Source organism: Agrilus planipennis, unplaced genomic scaffold (genome assembly GCF_000699045.2).
Source record: "Agrilus planipennis isolate EAB-ADULT unplaced genomic scaffold, Apla_2.0 scaffold24, whole genome shotgun sequence".
NCBI lineage: Eukaryota > Metazoa > Arthropoda > Insecta > Coleoptera > Buprestidae > Agrilus > Agrilus planipennis.
Genome location: NW_020439076.1, coordinates 1,643,982 through 1,658,908, shown reverse-complemented (window position 1 = coordinate 1,658,908; position 14,927 = coordinate 1,643,982). Strand labels below are relative to the sequence as shown.

The 14,927-nt window shown below is 31.4% G+C and overlaps 2 protein-coding genes across 4 annotated transcripts in view; both read right to left on the bottom strand.

The window, feature by feature from the left end:
• The window catches only part of LOC108741981 (translation initiation factor eIF-2B subunit beta), a 12,668-nt gene extending 7,932 nt beyond the window's left edge, over positions 1-4,736 (bottom strand). For 2 of the 3 annotated variants that reach the window (XM_018476984.1, XM_018476979.1), the window contains exons 1-9: positions 4,481-4,736; positions 4,013-4,299; positions 3,869-3,955; positions 3,688-3,814; positions 3,485-3,630; positions 3,263-3,419; positions 3,010-3,204; positions 2,398-2,594; positions 2,080-2,182 (exon numbers count right to left, since the gene is read on the bottom strand). In XM_018476984.1, the coding sequence (XP_018332486.1) occupies positions 2,110-2,182; positions 2,398-2,594; positions 3,010-3,204; positions 3,263-3,419; positions 3,485-3,630; positions 3,688-3,814; positions 3,869-3,955; positions 4,013-4,203 (1,173 nt within the window). In that variant the 5' untranslated portion in view covers positions 4,204-4,299; positions 4,481-4,736 and the 3' untranslated portion in view covers positions 2,080-2,109. The remainder of the gene's footprint in view (positions 1-2,079; positions 2,183-2,397; positions 2,595-3,009; positions 3,205-3,262; positions 3,420-3,484; positions 3,631-3,687; positions 3,815-3,868; positions 3,956-4,012; positions 4,300-4,480) is intronic. The other variant, XM_018476993.1, reaches the window with a different exon arrangement.
• Positions 4,737-5,209: 473 nt separating this feature from the next.
• Positions 5,210-14,154, bottom strand: LOC108741549 (carboxypeptidase E). Its single transcript, XM_018476387.1, has 9 exons — positions 13,896-14,154; positions 8,000-8,196; positions 7,786-7,932; positions 7,461-7,624; positions 7,170-7,309; positions 6,788-6,927; positions 5,851-5,977; positions 5,604-5,758; positions 5,210-5,534 (listed from the first exon to the last, which is right to left on the bottom strand). Exons 1-9 carry the CDS (start codon positions 14,116-14,118, stop codon positions 5,421-5,423), a joined length of 1,407 nt encoding a protein of 468 aa, XP_018331889.1. The 5' UTR covers positions 14,119-14,154; the 3' UTR covers positions 5,210-5,420.
• Between the last annotated feature and the right edge of the window lie 773 nt (positions 14,155-14,927).

The window sequence follows — 14,927 nt, the reverse complement described above, 5'->3', positions numbered from 1 at the left end:
CTGATCTGTCAGTACCGCTTCCATTTTATTTAAAGCTATCTCTAGGTCCTCCTTGCTAGATGCTAATACTGCTATATCATCTGCAAATCTAAGCATACTAATCTTTTGCTCTTGCACATCTATCGCTACAGTTGTATTGTTTTTAATGATGTTGATCGCGTCTTCTATATATAGATTAAATAAATAATAAGTAATCAATTTATTAATTGTACTTTAATTTTTAAATGAAAATATTCAATGGCCAAATACCTATCCCTATATTTTCGTTTTATTATTTTTAAGTACAATTAATATTTGTTTGGCATTTGCAATATCATTTTCATAGAGAATCCTTGAAACGATAAAGTCAACAAGCCAAGCAAAAAATCCTACGAGATAACAACACGAGCACATTCATACGAGTATACGACGTAAAGAAGTAAATATACACCACATCGTATCATAACTGTCCCCTTACCCCGCTTCCTCAAACAGAACAAACGACAAACAATCCTCACAGCAGACACGAATTCATAAAAGTATGTTGACCATTTTATTCAAACAGAACCAACATTATTGCATTCATTTTTACTTTTCCGAAATGATTGGAAAATATAACGCAAAAATTGCACTTTAATTTTATTGTATATTTATGTAAAAATAAATGTAGATTTATTAACGTAAACTAAAAAAAAACTACAACGTTAAAACCCAGTCAACAGATTGTATATTTTAAAATATATATATCAATCAAGTTTCGTATCGTTTACCTTTAAAAATCTTTTTGGTATATTTACATTCTATCTACATTTGCTGAAATTACAAATATATTATTTTATGGAATTTCATTAGCCCACTCATCATCAGCCAAACTTTATTTAACTATATTGTCCAAAATATTTTAAGACGCAAAGAAATCATTAAATTCAAAATTATGCATACGTGTTTATAGTTCAATTAAATGATTAATTTCCTACAACCGAACTTTGAAAAGTACGTAAGTTACTACTCCTGCAATTTTTATAATCAAAAACTGCAACGTTTACCGTTCATTACGTAAGTTATAACACGTGTAACTTTTATTGTCAGAGATTACATAGTTTTGGTTTCAGAAGGGTATAGAGCACCCTTACAAAAATTCTGACATTTTGTCTCCGTCCTCTCCAAACAAAATTATCAAAATCTCCTAAATTAATTTTGAAAACGCAAAGTTATAACACCTGTAATTTTTACTATAAAAACAACAGTTGTAGGTTCAAACAGAACCTTTACAATAAACCTGCCATTAAGCTATTTGTCTCAGACCTACGCAATAAATACACCAAAATGTAATTCTGGAAAATGTGAAAACTAGGCAAATTAGATAGAATATATAGGGTGTCCCAGTTATAATAATTCATATTTATACCACAGATTCCTACGGACATTTGGAGCATAAAATGTTATAACATTTTTGACTTTTGAAACAAAATAAAAAATTATAAAATTAATTACGATATATCGTAGAAAAATTCACCTTCAGTAGGTCGGAATCAGCTGCTTTTTGGGGTAATGTTATTGTTTATGTTTGGTATTAAGTTAAAACAGACATGTGCAGACATTAAACACATTGTGAAATTCATTCAAAATATTCACCTATACATCATAAAAGCATACATACTTATACATTAATATTTATTGTCAGTATCACAAAAGTTTTTAATACGGACCTGTCGAACGAAAGAAAGGTCACCTCTGACAATGGATGAATATTAAATTTATTCTCGAATCTGAATGTCAAGATAGGCAACCCTAAGTACTCTCTCTAAAGTTGAAAAAGACTTGATATAGATATTGAATTATAAATTTATAATTTTAATCAATTAATTGTTTAAGATATTTTGGTAAATTATTTTTCTTATATTTGTCTGACTATTCAATTTAATTTTTTGTCTATAATTCTCTTGTTAGAAAATCAGACAGCTTTAACTGCGTCCTCAAATGATTAAAAATTTGGTGTAGAAAACTTTAATTAGGTCTTACCTTACGGGTTTACTAACTTTTAGGCATTTTGCAACGATACATAGGCACTTAGTACTAAACAAATAAATTAATAATTACCTTTTGAAAATAGAAAATGCTCATTATTTGCTACAGATCTTGGTCATCAGGATGGTACAGTTCTGATAGAAGCCGATATATATACGAAGATGCGTTTCCACCCCTGCAACATAATCAAATTTGTTAAAAATATACACACTTGAACACAATAAAATAAAACAAAATGAAGTAATTTCTTAAGAATGTAAACAGATTTTGATACACATTATCTAATAAAACAAAATCATAATTTTACAGTAATTTTAAAATTTAAAAACACCCTGTCCAAAAATATAAATAATTATTACTGTACTAAATTTTTGGAAATAAAATACTTACTGATGTGTAACAAATATTGTGACTAATTCTGGTGGAACGTAATCGAAAACAGGGTTGTAAACGTGCACTTGACTAACTATTGGACCATTGCGTTGAGGAAGAACACTAGCAGGAGATTGGCATACACTAAAAGCATTTTGTTCGTAGGAGCACAAATAAAGAGGACTCAGTTTGTACAAGTGTACAAGAACCATTACCTGAAACAAACAATACTCTATTTATTATCAATATTAGTATTCGTTTTTAGTGTTCATACTGTTCGATCTAATCCTTTTATTTACAATGCAAAAATAATAAAATTGTGATTTTGCAGGCACTTTCAAAATATCTTAACCATACAATAATCATAAAAATAAGAGTCTTTATTTACTAATAAACCATATTTTACTTTGAGTTGAGATTTGTAGCTTTAATATTTAAGTTAGTAAAGTAACTACCTTTATATTTAAACATTCACTTCTGTGTATAAATGCTACAGGCACTTCGTTGAAGTTTAGAATGTATAAACGTTCAAGTGAAGTTAAATACATAAATTTATATCAAAGATTAAGTATTGATTGGAACATAATGAATATATCATTAATTCAGTTAAAAAAAGACACACAAACTCACAGGGACTGAGTAATGTTTTGCAGCTAATGCTATTGTATGAGCTCCACAGGCAGCTTGTAATCCACCATTTGCCATCACAGCATGTGTTCCAATTATCACTTTATTTACACGAGACATCATTGCAAAAACGGCAGAGTCAGGAATAATTGTCGTTTGTATGTTACATTTTGCTAAATTTGATGCCATAAGATGCCCCTTAGATGTCAATAGAAAATTAGTACTTAATCAAAACGGATTATTTCTTTATACTTACTTTATAATTAGGCGCTGCTTCTACAACAATAACTTGAAATTGTCGATCTTTGGCAGCTGACTTCAAAAACTGTTCTACAGTGTTTGATTTTCCAAATGTTAAAATGATTTCGTTTGAGTGGATATGTTCTAAAGCTTGTGATGCTATATTATCTACACTAAAATAATTAATACACTTACTACTATCATTAATAAAAAAACTGATAAAATCACTTGTACTTACCTTGTTTCAAGTTCAGTTTTATATTCCGTCAAATTATTTAATAGAGCAGATCTCAATCTCTCCTGTGGTTTTGTATAATCTCCTGCATGATCTTCAGGATTTGCCATTACTAAATATTGCAGGGACTGTTGCTCCTCAACTTTACTCTAAAATTCATAAGAATTGCCTACAAAAAAGAAACATGTTTTGCATTAGAATCCTACCTTAAAATCTAAATATTCTTCTCGAATAACCTTTAAAATATGTCTCATAATATTGACAGGAGTTGTTTCTTCTGGTAGAGCATTTGAAAATATCCGAATTCGATTTCTAATAAGGTCCATTAACTCTCTATAAGGATAACATTTTTATGATTTGTAAACAAAAATGATGGAAGTAACTTACTGAGCAGTAGTCCACTGTCCCTGTGATATTAATTTTTCCATTAATATTTCTGTTTTAATAGCTACCTCGTGAGAACTTTTAAATTTACTGAAAAAGACAAAAAAATAAGGTAAAACATAACCAACGTTATACAACAAAACTTACTTATGTCGAAAGTCGTTAATTAGATCCAAAATATCGTCTGCCCTATTTTTAGTAGCCATGTTATTGTCTTCACTTTGTTTTAAATCTTTCACAGAGGCCTTTTTATCAATCATTTTATTTATTTTCTTCTTTTTTGTATCCACTAGTTTATCACTTTTTTCTAGGTTAGGGTGCATTAACCTTGACAGCATAAATAATACTATATACCATAACCATTGACAAAAGTCATAATTGGCAACACAAATAAAAGTCAAAGCGGAAAAATATAATTTTTGGTTTCCATGTTACTAAAAACAAATACAAACAAACCCCACATATTTTGAAAAATGCTCGTTATTTTCAATTTCAATTGTCTTCTCCTTTTTGTAACGTAACTGTGAGTCAATTTTTAAAATAAATAGTTTTCAATCACGTTTTTGTATTTTCTAATGAATAATGCACTGGAAAGTGAAAATTAATGTTACTTACATTTAACACGCACTAAGGGTTTGATATATAAGGTGTTTCATTGTACTTGTCACTTACTTAGGCACTAAAGCACTTAAGTAGAATAGAATAGAAGCATATGTTCATCAAAACACTAACAATTTTTCAACGTGTTATAAATAAAACATTAACAAAGTTTAGTATTCAATCCTAAAATAAATGTTTCTTTCATGTCTGCGATAAATAAAACAAAATTGCGTATTTTTGGTGTGAATTTTGATGCACCGAAGTACACCCATCAACAGCACCGCGGGTGACTAACTTAAGTATGGACGTTTAATTGTTATAATGTATTTCGATGCATCTGATTGGCTATTACGTCGGCGGCCATTCTGTTTTTAATTTAATAACTAGGTCAAGTTCAGTACATTTGCACTTAACGGAATGCGGAAATAAACAATGATAAGTGCAATTTATATAAGATTTAGAAGTAAAACTTTAAAATGAGCAACATCACTTGTATCTTATTACAGTTAGCCGATTTAGATTTGAAACATTTAACGCTGCTTATAATCCATATAAAAAATAAGTAATCTTTATTTAACTGATTAAAAAAATTGTTCCACATTTTACTTCAGATAAATGAATTTAAGCATTAATAAGTTTTAACTGCGTGAGGGATTCTCATGTAAAAGAAATACCTGAAAGCACAATAACATAAGTTAATTACCTTCATAAATAATAATACATGTAATGTCGAAGGAAATGCTATTTAATTTTAATAAATGTTTATTGTGATTTAGACAACACATGTATATACGTATTCTATTCTGTTTATTATACAGTAAAGATTTAAATTGCGAAAAACTTGAGCTAGATGAAAATATATTACATTTATATGTACTACTCTACATGGAAAAAGTTTGTAAGTCTTTTATTATTTGGAATTTAATTAACATTAAGTGCTTTGCTTTCTTTGTCTTTAATCAAATGCTACTTGATCTCCATCGTCCTGTTCCCAATTTACCCAATCTTGTTGCTCATTATTACTGTTCTCATCTAAACTATTTTCACGGGGGATGTAATAAGGGGTCGCCTATAAAAATTCGTTATCATGAGAAAAATTGAAATAAAATTTCATAAAAAAGAAAGTTACACGTCTTACCGATATCGGATTGAGGGCAAAATCTACCCTCTGTGCGGATGTGAAGGGAATGTTTATTACAGTTACTAATCTTGTATGGGGTAAATACCCTTCTTTAAATGCAGTTACCTTATATTGACCCGGAGTTAACAATCGGTAATAGTCACCATCGTAAACTGCATAAAAAAAATTACATAGTATGTTATAAGCCAATAACAAGAACAATCAAAAGGTACCCAACTTTTAAAATTATTAAATAAAGACATACCTGATGTTATGTCATGCTGAATGTCCCTTGATATACCTGATGTTATGTTCTTTACGTGAATTACGGCGTTTGGAATTCCTTCGTGAGTAATACTGTTATATACAATTCCTTTTATGCCTGTATGGGTCTAGAAAAAATTTTTGGTGTTGTTTTATCAATTATTTTTTTGATATTTTCGTAGTTTTAGAAATGGAAATAAGTTTTATTAGAATTCGTTATCAAAAAGGGCGAATTAAAAAATACGTCTTGGGGCCATTCAAGTTTTACGTAAGCACTACAGGAGGGCGGGGGGCCTTTGCTTTGCTTATTTTTGATGACATGGAGGATGCTCATGAATCAATAAAGAAACCAGAACACATTAAAAAATGCATGCACCAATGTTTACATAAGCATGGAAGGGGGGGTAAGAGCTTCACTTACTTTTGCTGTCACAGGGGAAGGAGGGGGGGTTAATAATTGCAAAATGTCTGCTTACGTAATAGTTGAACGGCCTATTTACTGTTTTTTGGAAACATGTATTAATAATAAGAACAATAAAACCAATGAAATAATGAATAAAATTGTATTATTTGCGTACAGTTACGACTTTTGATAAAAATTATAACTTTAGCTTTATATATCTGAAACACCTGAAGTTATAAACTTCGAAATATGTTACCAAAACTGATCAATAACTATGTATCTGTATTTATTAATTACATTTATTTTGGTAATAATATTTTTAAATTCAAAAAAAGTTTTAAAATTCTTCGTGTAAAAGGTCAAATAATCTACTTCTTTTAAAGTAATAAATAATTCAGAAAACTGCACAATATTGTAATTGTACATCAATCTTCTACGTGTTAAGCAAAATGTTCTTGAAATGATTTTATAATTTAAAAAAATACGTGTAGGCAGTGATGTACACATAATATGATTACATTTATATTGTTCTTACCTGCCACATATAATTGATTAAGGCATTTTTATTTCTTTCCCATTCCAATTCCAGTACATCAGCTACTGGATATTTTTCACAGCCAAGTTCCAAGGTAATTTCAAAATCGTTACTTGAAAGGTAATTAAAATCTTGCATCCCTAGAAATTTTAGGTTAATTATCTTCGGGCATAATCGTTAACAGTAGCGAATTTGTAGCCCCCTGCATAATTTTTTCTTGTGGGTGTGATTAAAAAATAAAAACTATAAATTTCTTAAATGACCCGTAATTTTACAATTTTTACAAAAAATGCATAATTAGGAAGCGCGGCTACATGTGGGGCTCCATGAGTCAAGTGTCAAGTGTACGCGACCTCTGATCATAAATATGTCAGATACAAACCTCCTTGAAGACTGTACCATTGGGCTCCGTTCGTAATACCCCCCTGCCTTCCAAATTTACTACTCTCCCTATCCCCACATCCCCTTCTTGCGGGATTCGCCATATCGGCATGGTATAAAGAATAACCCAAGGCCAGGTACCTAAAAATGGCATCTTTTTTTGAATTGTTCTAAAGGCATTTCTTCATAATATGTTGCCAATTAATGCAATTAAATTAATTTTTATCTAATTTATTGAACAAAAATTAATTTTGATAACATTTTTTTACTTTCGAGGCAAGTAGTTAGGTACCTAAATGTGTCATCATCGGGAGTTCTTGAATATTCTTTTGGATTACCCGAACGACTCTGATCGTAGGGATAATTTGCTACCAAATCACCTCCATGTAGGTTAGCTGATAATACAAAAGGAACAGACATTATCCACCGGATAACAGCTTTCGTTTCCGGTTGCAGCTGCAACAGAAAATTGATGCTGTTCAAACGGCGAAACTAGATAATTAAAATCGTTTCCAATTTAAGCTATCGATCAAACAAAATGAATTAGAATTAACTTCCTTATGTAGAGCAAGAGATTTATTTTTAGAACTGCTACTAAATTAAATCTGATCACTTACAGGATCGTTAAGGCGAACTATTTGATCTAGGAGATGATTGTTGTTTTCGATTTCATTTGAAAATGCGATTCTATCCAAATCTGGGAAGTTCCTGTTCAAGTCTATAGAATTATTATTATTTCTGCCAATTATGTAGTCCAAACCTCCCTGTTAAGAAATTATTTAGTAAAAAATAACATATAAATTTACAGTATTAACGATAAATGTTACGTACTGTGTCTGTTGCAAGTTGCCATCCATCCGGATTCATTGAAGGCATTAAATGGATCCTAGTTTTTTGAATCAGGGCAGTTATTATGGGATCTTTAGCATTATATTCTTCGCAAAGGTATACAGCCAATCTTAACAAAAGCTCTCTACCTAGTACTTCATTACCGTGCATATTTGCTATGTATTTAAACTCAGGTTTCACTAAAATTAAAGAAACATTCTTTCAGTATTCTTGATAGAGGAAACGTATATTTTATCGGGTTGTTCGGAAAGTCATTTCGTTTTTTCCCGACAGAGGATTTAATTATATTCTTTTGCACCCAACTTCACATTTAAGCCGTATAATTTTTATATGCTTTGAGAGCTCATATAGCAAGGCTTGTGTGTGAAAAATTCCAATTAATTCTACGCAGTAGTTTTTGGTTGGTGCCCTTTTAAACATGGAGAGCGATAAGCAGCATTTTCGACATATCTTACTGTTTTACTACAGAAAGGGTAAAAATGCTGTTCAAGCCAGAAAGAAATTGACTGATGTGTATGGAGAAGGTGTGTTGAAAGTACGCCAGTGCCAGAACTGGTTCGCTAAATTTCGATCCGGCAATTTTGATGTCGACGATGCACCACGTTTGGGAAGGCCGGTTGAAGCTGATAAAGACGCGATAAAGGCATTAGTTGATATGAACCGGCGAATAACAACACGTGAGATCGGATTGAGGTTACATTTATCAAATTCAACAGTTTATGACCACATGAAAGGCCTGGGATTATCCTCAAAGCTCGATGTATGGGTTCCCCATGTTCTCACAGAGAGAAATCTGTGTCGCCGCATTGACGTCTGCGATTCGCTTCTCAAACGTCACGAAAATGATCCGTTTTTGAAGCGCATCATCACTGGGGACGAAAAATGGGTTGTATACAACAACGTCAGACGCAAGAGGTCATGGAGCAAAAAAGATGAACCGGCTCAAACCATTTCCAAAGCCGATATTCACCAAAAAAGAGGTGATGCTGTCTGTTTGGTGGGATTTTAAAGGAATCGTTTCTTTTTGAGCTTTTACCGGATAACACAACGATTAATTCGGAAGTCTACTGTCATCACCTGGACAAACTGAATGATGCACTTCAACAGAAAAGGTCAGAACTAATCAACAGGAAAGGTGTAGTGTTTCACCAAGACAACGCGAGACCTCACACAAGTTTGATCACTCGCCAAAAGCTTTTACAGCTTAAATGGGATACAATGCTACACCCACCATATTCTCCAGACCTGGCACCATCGGATTATTATTTGTTCCGGTCACTCCAAAATTTTTTAGACGGTAAAACCTTCACCTCAAATGAGGAGGTAAAAAACCTCCTCGATCAGTTTTTTGCCAGCAAAGACCAAAAATTTTATGAGCGTGGAATTATGCTACTACAAGAAAGATGGCAAAAGGTATTGGACCAGAACGGTCAATATATAATTTAATAAAGTATTTGTTTATTGTACGAAAACTGTCTTTCATTTCCACAAAAAAAAAACGAAATGACTTTCCGAACAACCTTATAATTTAAGTTGTAACAAAATTTTCACTTTAAATTTCTTTTTCATCTAACAATTTCAAAGTTATCCAATAAAAGTGCTAATGATGCAACAAGGTTATAATCTCATTAAAAAGTTCTTAAGTTTAGGCTTGTAGATACTTGTTTATGTTTTTCAGAAAATGCATAAATGAAAATCTGGGTAGTATAAGCGTAAATGAAATATAAATATAACCGAAATTCAAATAATAAAAAAATAGTACAGAACTTTCGCGCAAACAATACAACAACCAGTTGTTCGACCAATTAAAATATTAGCTATACATTGGCTTATAGAAACAAATGATCATTGGTCTTAAAAATCGATTATTCGTCTTTGCCGTTTCGTCATTGCTGTAAATCCCCGTTATATTGGGTATTTTCCCTAGATCGTATTAGTTGAAGAGATGTTTTTTATTTCTGCATTTACTTTATAAATCTACCTTATTGTTAAAAAACCTAAGTGTCCTATTGTTTATGAGAGATCACTTGTGGTTTAAGGATTAAATGATGGGCAGTGTCACGCAGGTATTTAAGAAAAAAAACATGGTGTCGCAAAATCTACAATTTTTAAAAAAGGGAACTAACTTCTAAAGCTGGAAGAAATACATCATATCGCGGAATAATCAGAATAAGAAAAACATAAATATTTTAAAAAATACATATTTACTCTTTCACAATAACACAGAAACTAAAACTAAATTTTTATGACAACGCAAAAATTACAAATTCCGATTGTAATTGATCGTAAACCGACTGAATATGCCATAGAAAAAGTAGAATTTATTAGATAGCTAGTAATAATCTCAATTTTGACATGTTTCTTTAAAAATTGTTTCAAGTTTCTTAATTATTACAATTAAATTTGTAATATCAACTAAACTAGCTAGTAAATTTATTTCGGCTGGGACTTTATTTTTACAAATTCGACTCCAAATTGTAATTTTTATTATTTTCGCTTACTAAGCAATGGGCTAGTATGATAGGATAGATTGTAAATATCGCTTAGGTAAATTTTCATTTTTCATTTTGTCTGTGAACAGTGACGTACGATTTTACGCATTCAGAAAGGTAGATCAATTCGTTGGTATTATTATAATAAAGGCATGCCAAGTATTTATGTAATATTATCTTGCATAACGTCATCCTCAAAAACTTTTTTGACACGTTATGTTATTCAAGTTCAAGAATAAACACGGTGAGGTAAGTTATTGTTTACTTTTTTTTTGCAACCTGAATATTTACCCACATTCAATTAGGTGACATCAAAATGGTCTACTGGCAATTTTGGGGTCAACACAAATTACTCGCCAGATGTTTTACTGGCACTTTATTACACGTGTGGGTCAACATGTTTTGTATTTTTAATGCGTAAAAAGATCTTAATGATCGTTATGTTCAATGTATCAAAATGGTAAAATGGGTCACAATTATGCTGCCGCTTCGGTTTACCCCAGATATGATTTGTTATTTGGCATAATGAGTCAAAATTGAACGTAACTACAAAAAATAAGGCAAAAATTGAAAGCAGATGACAGTAAGGGATGAAAAGAGAGTGGAAAATTTTTTGTGTGTTTGATATCAAATTAAAGCTTATTCAAATGCCAATTTGAGTTGCTCAATTTGCTTATTAAAACGGTTTAATCATTTAAGGTTCATCAAGGTCTTCAGTCCTAAGACTGTATATGTATTTCTGTGTTTCTGCCTTTAATACGTCTCTGACTAGACCTTAATGCCTGAGAAAGTGTCCCACCAACCCATCTCGCCTATATTTCTTTTATTGAATTCCACAGAGCCCTCTCTTCTCCTATTCTTTCTAATATCTCTTCATTTCTAACCTTCTCTATCCACGGTATCCTCATCATTCGTCTGTAACACCACATTTCTTTCCGCAGCGCCTACTGTCCAAGTTTCGCACCCTTACAGCGCCGCACTTCAAACATACACCTTTAACAATCTTTTTCGAATTTCTAAATTAATCGTTCGCGAGCATAGAAGTGATTTCTTTTTATTGAAGGCAACTCGACCCTGTGCTATCCTCTGCTTTATATCCCTACTACTCCTTCCGTCCTGACTTATCTGACTTCCTAGGTGTCTAAAATCAGTCACTTCTTCTAATTTTTCGTCTCCTATCTTTATATTTGTTCTTTCCCTACTTTTTATTCCCTTTTATTTAAAGCTATCTCTAACTCCTCCTTGCTAAAGCTAATATGCCTATATCATCTGCAAATCTAAGCATACTAATCTTTCACCCCTTTATATCTATCCCTACAGCCGTACTGCCTTTAATGAATTTGATCGCGTTTTCTATATAGAGATTAAAAAGTAGCGGGGACAATGTGCATCCCTGTCTGACTCCCTTCCTAATATTTACTTCTCTACGTTGCAACCCCAGCTCTATAACTGCCTGTTGCTCTTTATACAAGCTAAGTATCACTCTTCTATATCTTCTGTTTAAGGTTGTTTCATATTTAATGACTGTTTCCAAAAGACTTACTAATTAATTCCAAAATAATTTTTTTGCCATCAGAACAGCTCCAAAATACATTATGGTCTAAGGTGGGAGTTTTACTCTTTATATTGAGATACGGCCGTGTCCAAAAGCAATTATGTTACGCGTTTAATGTTTTTACAGATAGAAAGGTAGGTAGAAAATGTTACGAATTACGAAGCTTACATAGTAAAAAAAAATTTTCTTTCGTTTTATTATTTTGGGTCCATAAAAACTGTTCGTTTTTAATGACCTATAAATAGCAACCATTCTGTACATTGTTTTTGATACGTAAACCAACTACTTCCTAGGAAGATAATAAAATAATACCAGTAATAATAATAAAATTTGCACGAGAGAAGAAATTTACATATTTACAAACATTACCTATAATGCTCACTATGTTGAAGTTGTCACTGCAATAATTATAAACTCAAATGTTATTGTCAACATTTGATAGATTAAATTTAAAACAGTAAGTATGACCGTATGTACATATATACTTATATTTGTAAATAAAATAAAATTTTTTGACGAATAAAAATTTTTAAAACTAAATTCCATCATGTACCAATCTTTAAGTGTTGGCTTTCTGCTGTACAAGCCCTATTTAGAAAAAAAAAATAAAAATACATTCATCTAGTATATAATTTTTAGTTTTTTACTGCAGTTCAATATTCAAAGTAAATCGTAATTATTTCTTTACATTAAAACTTTTTGAATTTGTTCCATGTAAAAGAAGGTTGCGGGAAAGTTTGTTTAGTAAAACGAATTAAAGGAAATGCTTAACAGCTTTTCTTAAAAAATTAAAAAGAAATAAAATAGCACTTGTTAAGCAGTTTATGTTGTGTATGCGAAACACTTACTCGAAAATGTTCAAATATTTGTCTTAACTTATTAGCTTCTCTACAATATACCATATGTAAACAATTTTAATTAACATACTTTGATTTCTAACAAAGCTCTATATATTTCATCTTAATTGAATGAAACATTGTTTTATTAAATCACAACCACAACTTTGAAACTTGTCTATCATTATTTAAAATTTGAAAAAAAAAACAGTTTTATCTAAAACTTCCGAAGGAGACGCAGTCCGTTCGAAAACATATGCCAAGTTATATAAACAAATACCAAATTGATGTTTTATTAAAACTCCTAATGAATTTCGATCAATAACTGTAGATAATTACCGTTTTTATGTTGGCGCAGCAGGATATTAATGCAATTAAAAATAGGCAAACATTAATGTCTAGAAGTAGGTCTTCTTTCAATAAATAAACTTTTTTCGCAAGTTCATTGTGATTAATTCAAACAACGAATTATAGTCTTTAGTAGTAATATTAAATTACAATCACAACTTTGAAACACTAATAGTAATTTTAAATTGTCTATCATTACTTGAAATTTTAGAAATTAAAAAATACCGGTAGGCCCAAAGACACATTCCTCGGAAAGATTCCTCCACATCCACGAAAAACAAACATTAAATTTTATCTAAAACTTCCGAAGAAGACGCAGTGCGTTCGAAAACATATGTCAAGTTATGTACATTAAACAAATAGCAAATAGAAGTTTTATTAAAACTTCTGATGAATTTTCATCAATAACTGTAGATTTAATTAACGTTTTTGATGTAGGCGAATCAGGATATTAATGCAAATAAAAATAGACAAACATTAATGTCTAGAAGTAGGTCTTCTTTCAATAAATAAACTTTTTGTCGCAAGTTAATGCAAACAACGAATTATAGTATTTAAAAAATCGCAATATTTGGAACCGTTTTCCTTAAGAAATCGCCACTTATTATTTCTGTCCAAATAATTTTAAAATTCAAATGGGTACTCACGTGTAACATGGTGTCCTGGCGTCGTGGAAAACTCTATAACGTAGAGTGGTACTCCAAGGACCGATTTCTCACTCAGAGTGTGTATCCTTGTGATATTTGGACATTGTTCGTGTACAGATTCCAATATTTGCACCAGTTCATTGTTGTCGTGATGTTTGTATTGATATTGGTAAGATTCGGTTACCAGCAGGGTAAAAATGGTAAAGAGCGTAACGACGTCCATGGCCTACTGGGAGCTACGGAGCTCTTTGGCCTGATATCAAATAAAATTTGTGACGTTAATACGCCGGCGCTTGACGTAGGCACAGTATAGATTTTCCTCTCTTCATTGAGAGATTATTACGTTTTTCATTTTCGAGAAAAACTAACATGTTGGCCGGTAACGTGTTTTCCCACGCGTTGTAGCGTTCAAATGCCCGTTAAAATAATGTTTATCCGAGCGCCAAGTCCGTCAACTGAAAAAAAAAGAGGGAGTTAGGATTCAAAGAGATAATTAGTATCTGAGTACTTGAGTTTCCCAACTCAATCTACTCCTCAATTAGGTCAAATGTCATGTAATCAGGAACGTAGTGAGCTTTTTCCATGGACCAAGGGTGGGTTACACCATTGTAGATTAAAATGCAAATACAAAATAAAAAATACCTATTTTTATCATGCATTTAAATATTTTTTTTGAGAAAAGCATTTTGCATTTTAACTAAAATACTATTGCAAACGTATTTTGTACTTGTAAAATGCAATAAAGTTTTGCTAATATAACCGATCAAACATTATACAAAATTATGAATTAAAGTTGCTAACATTGGCTATTGAATGTATTAGAAGCTTAAAGAGGGGTCAAAGAGACATTCCATGAATGCCTTCTAATTCTTTAACTGAAGAGAACCCAAAACATTCTAAACTCCTTGGAAATGGATAATCTAAAATATTGGATCGATATTGTTTTCCGGGTTCAATGTCATGGTGCATGGAATTTTGAAGTTTCAAATTGCTGTCAGCACCTGCCAAATCACCTTTTATTGTACCTTTAGC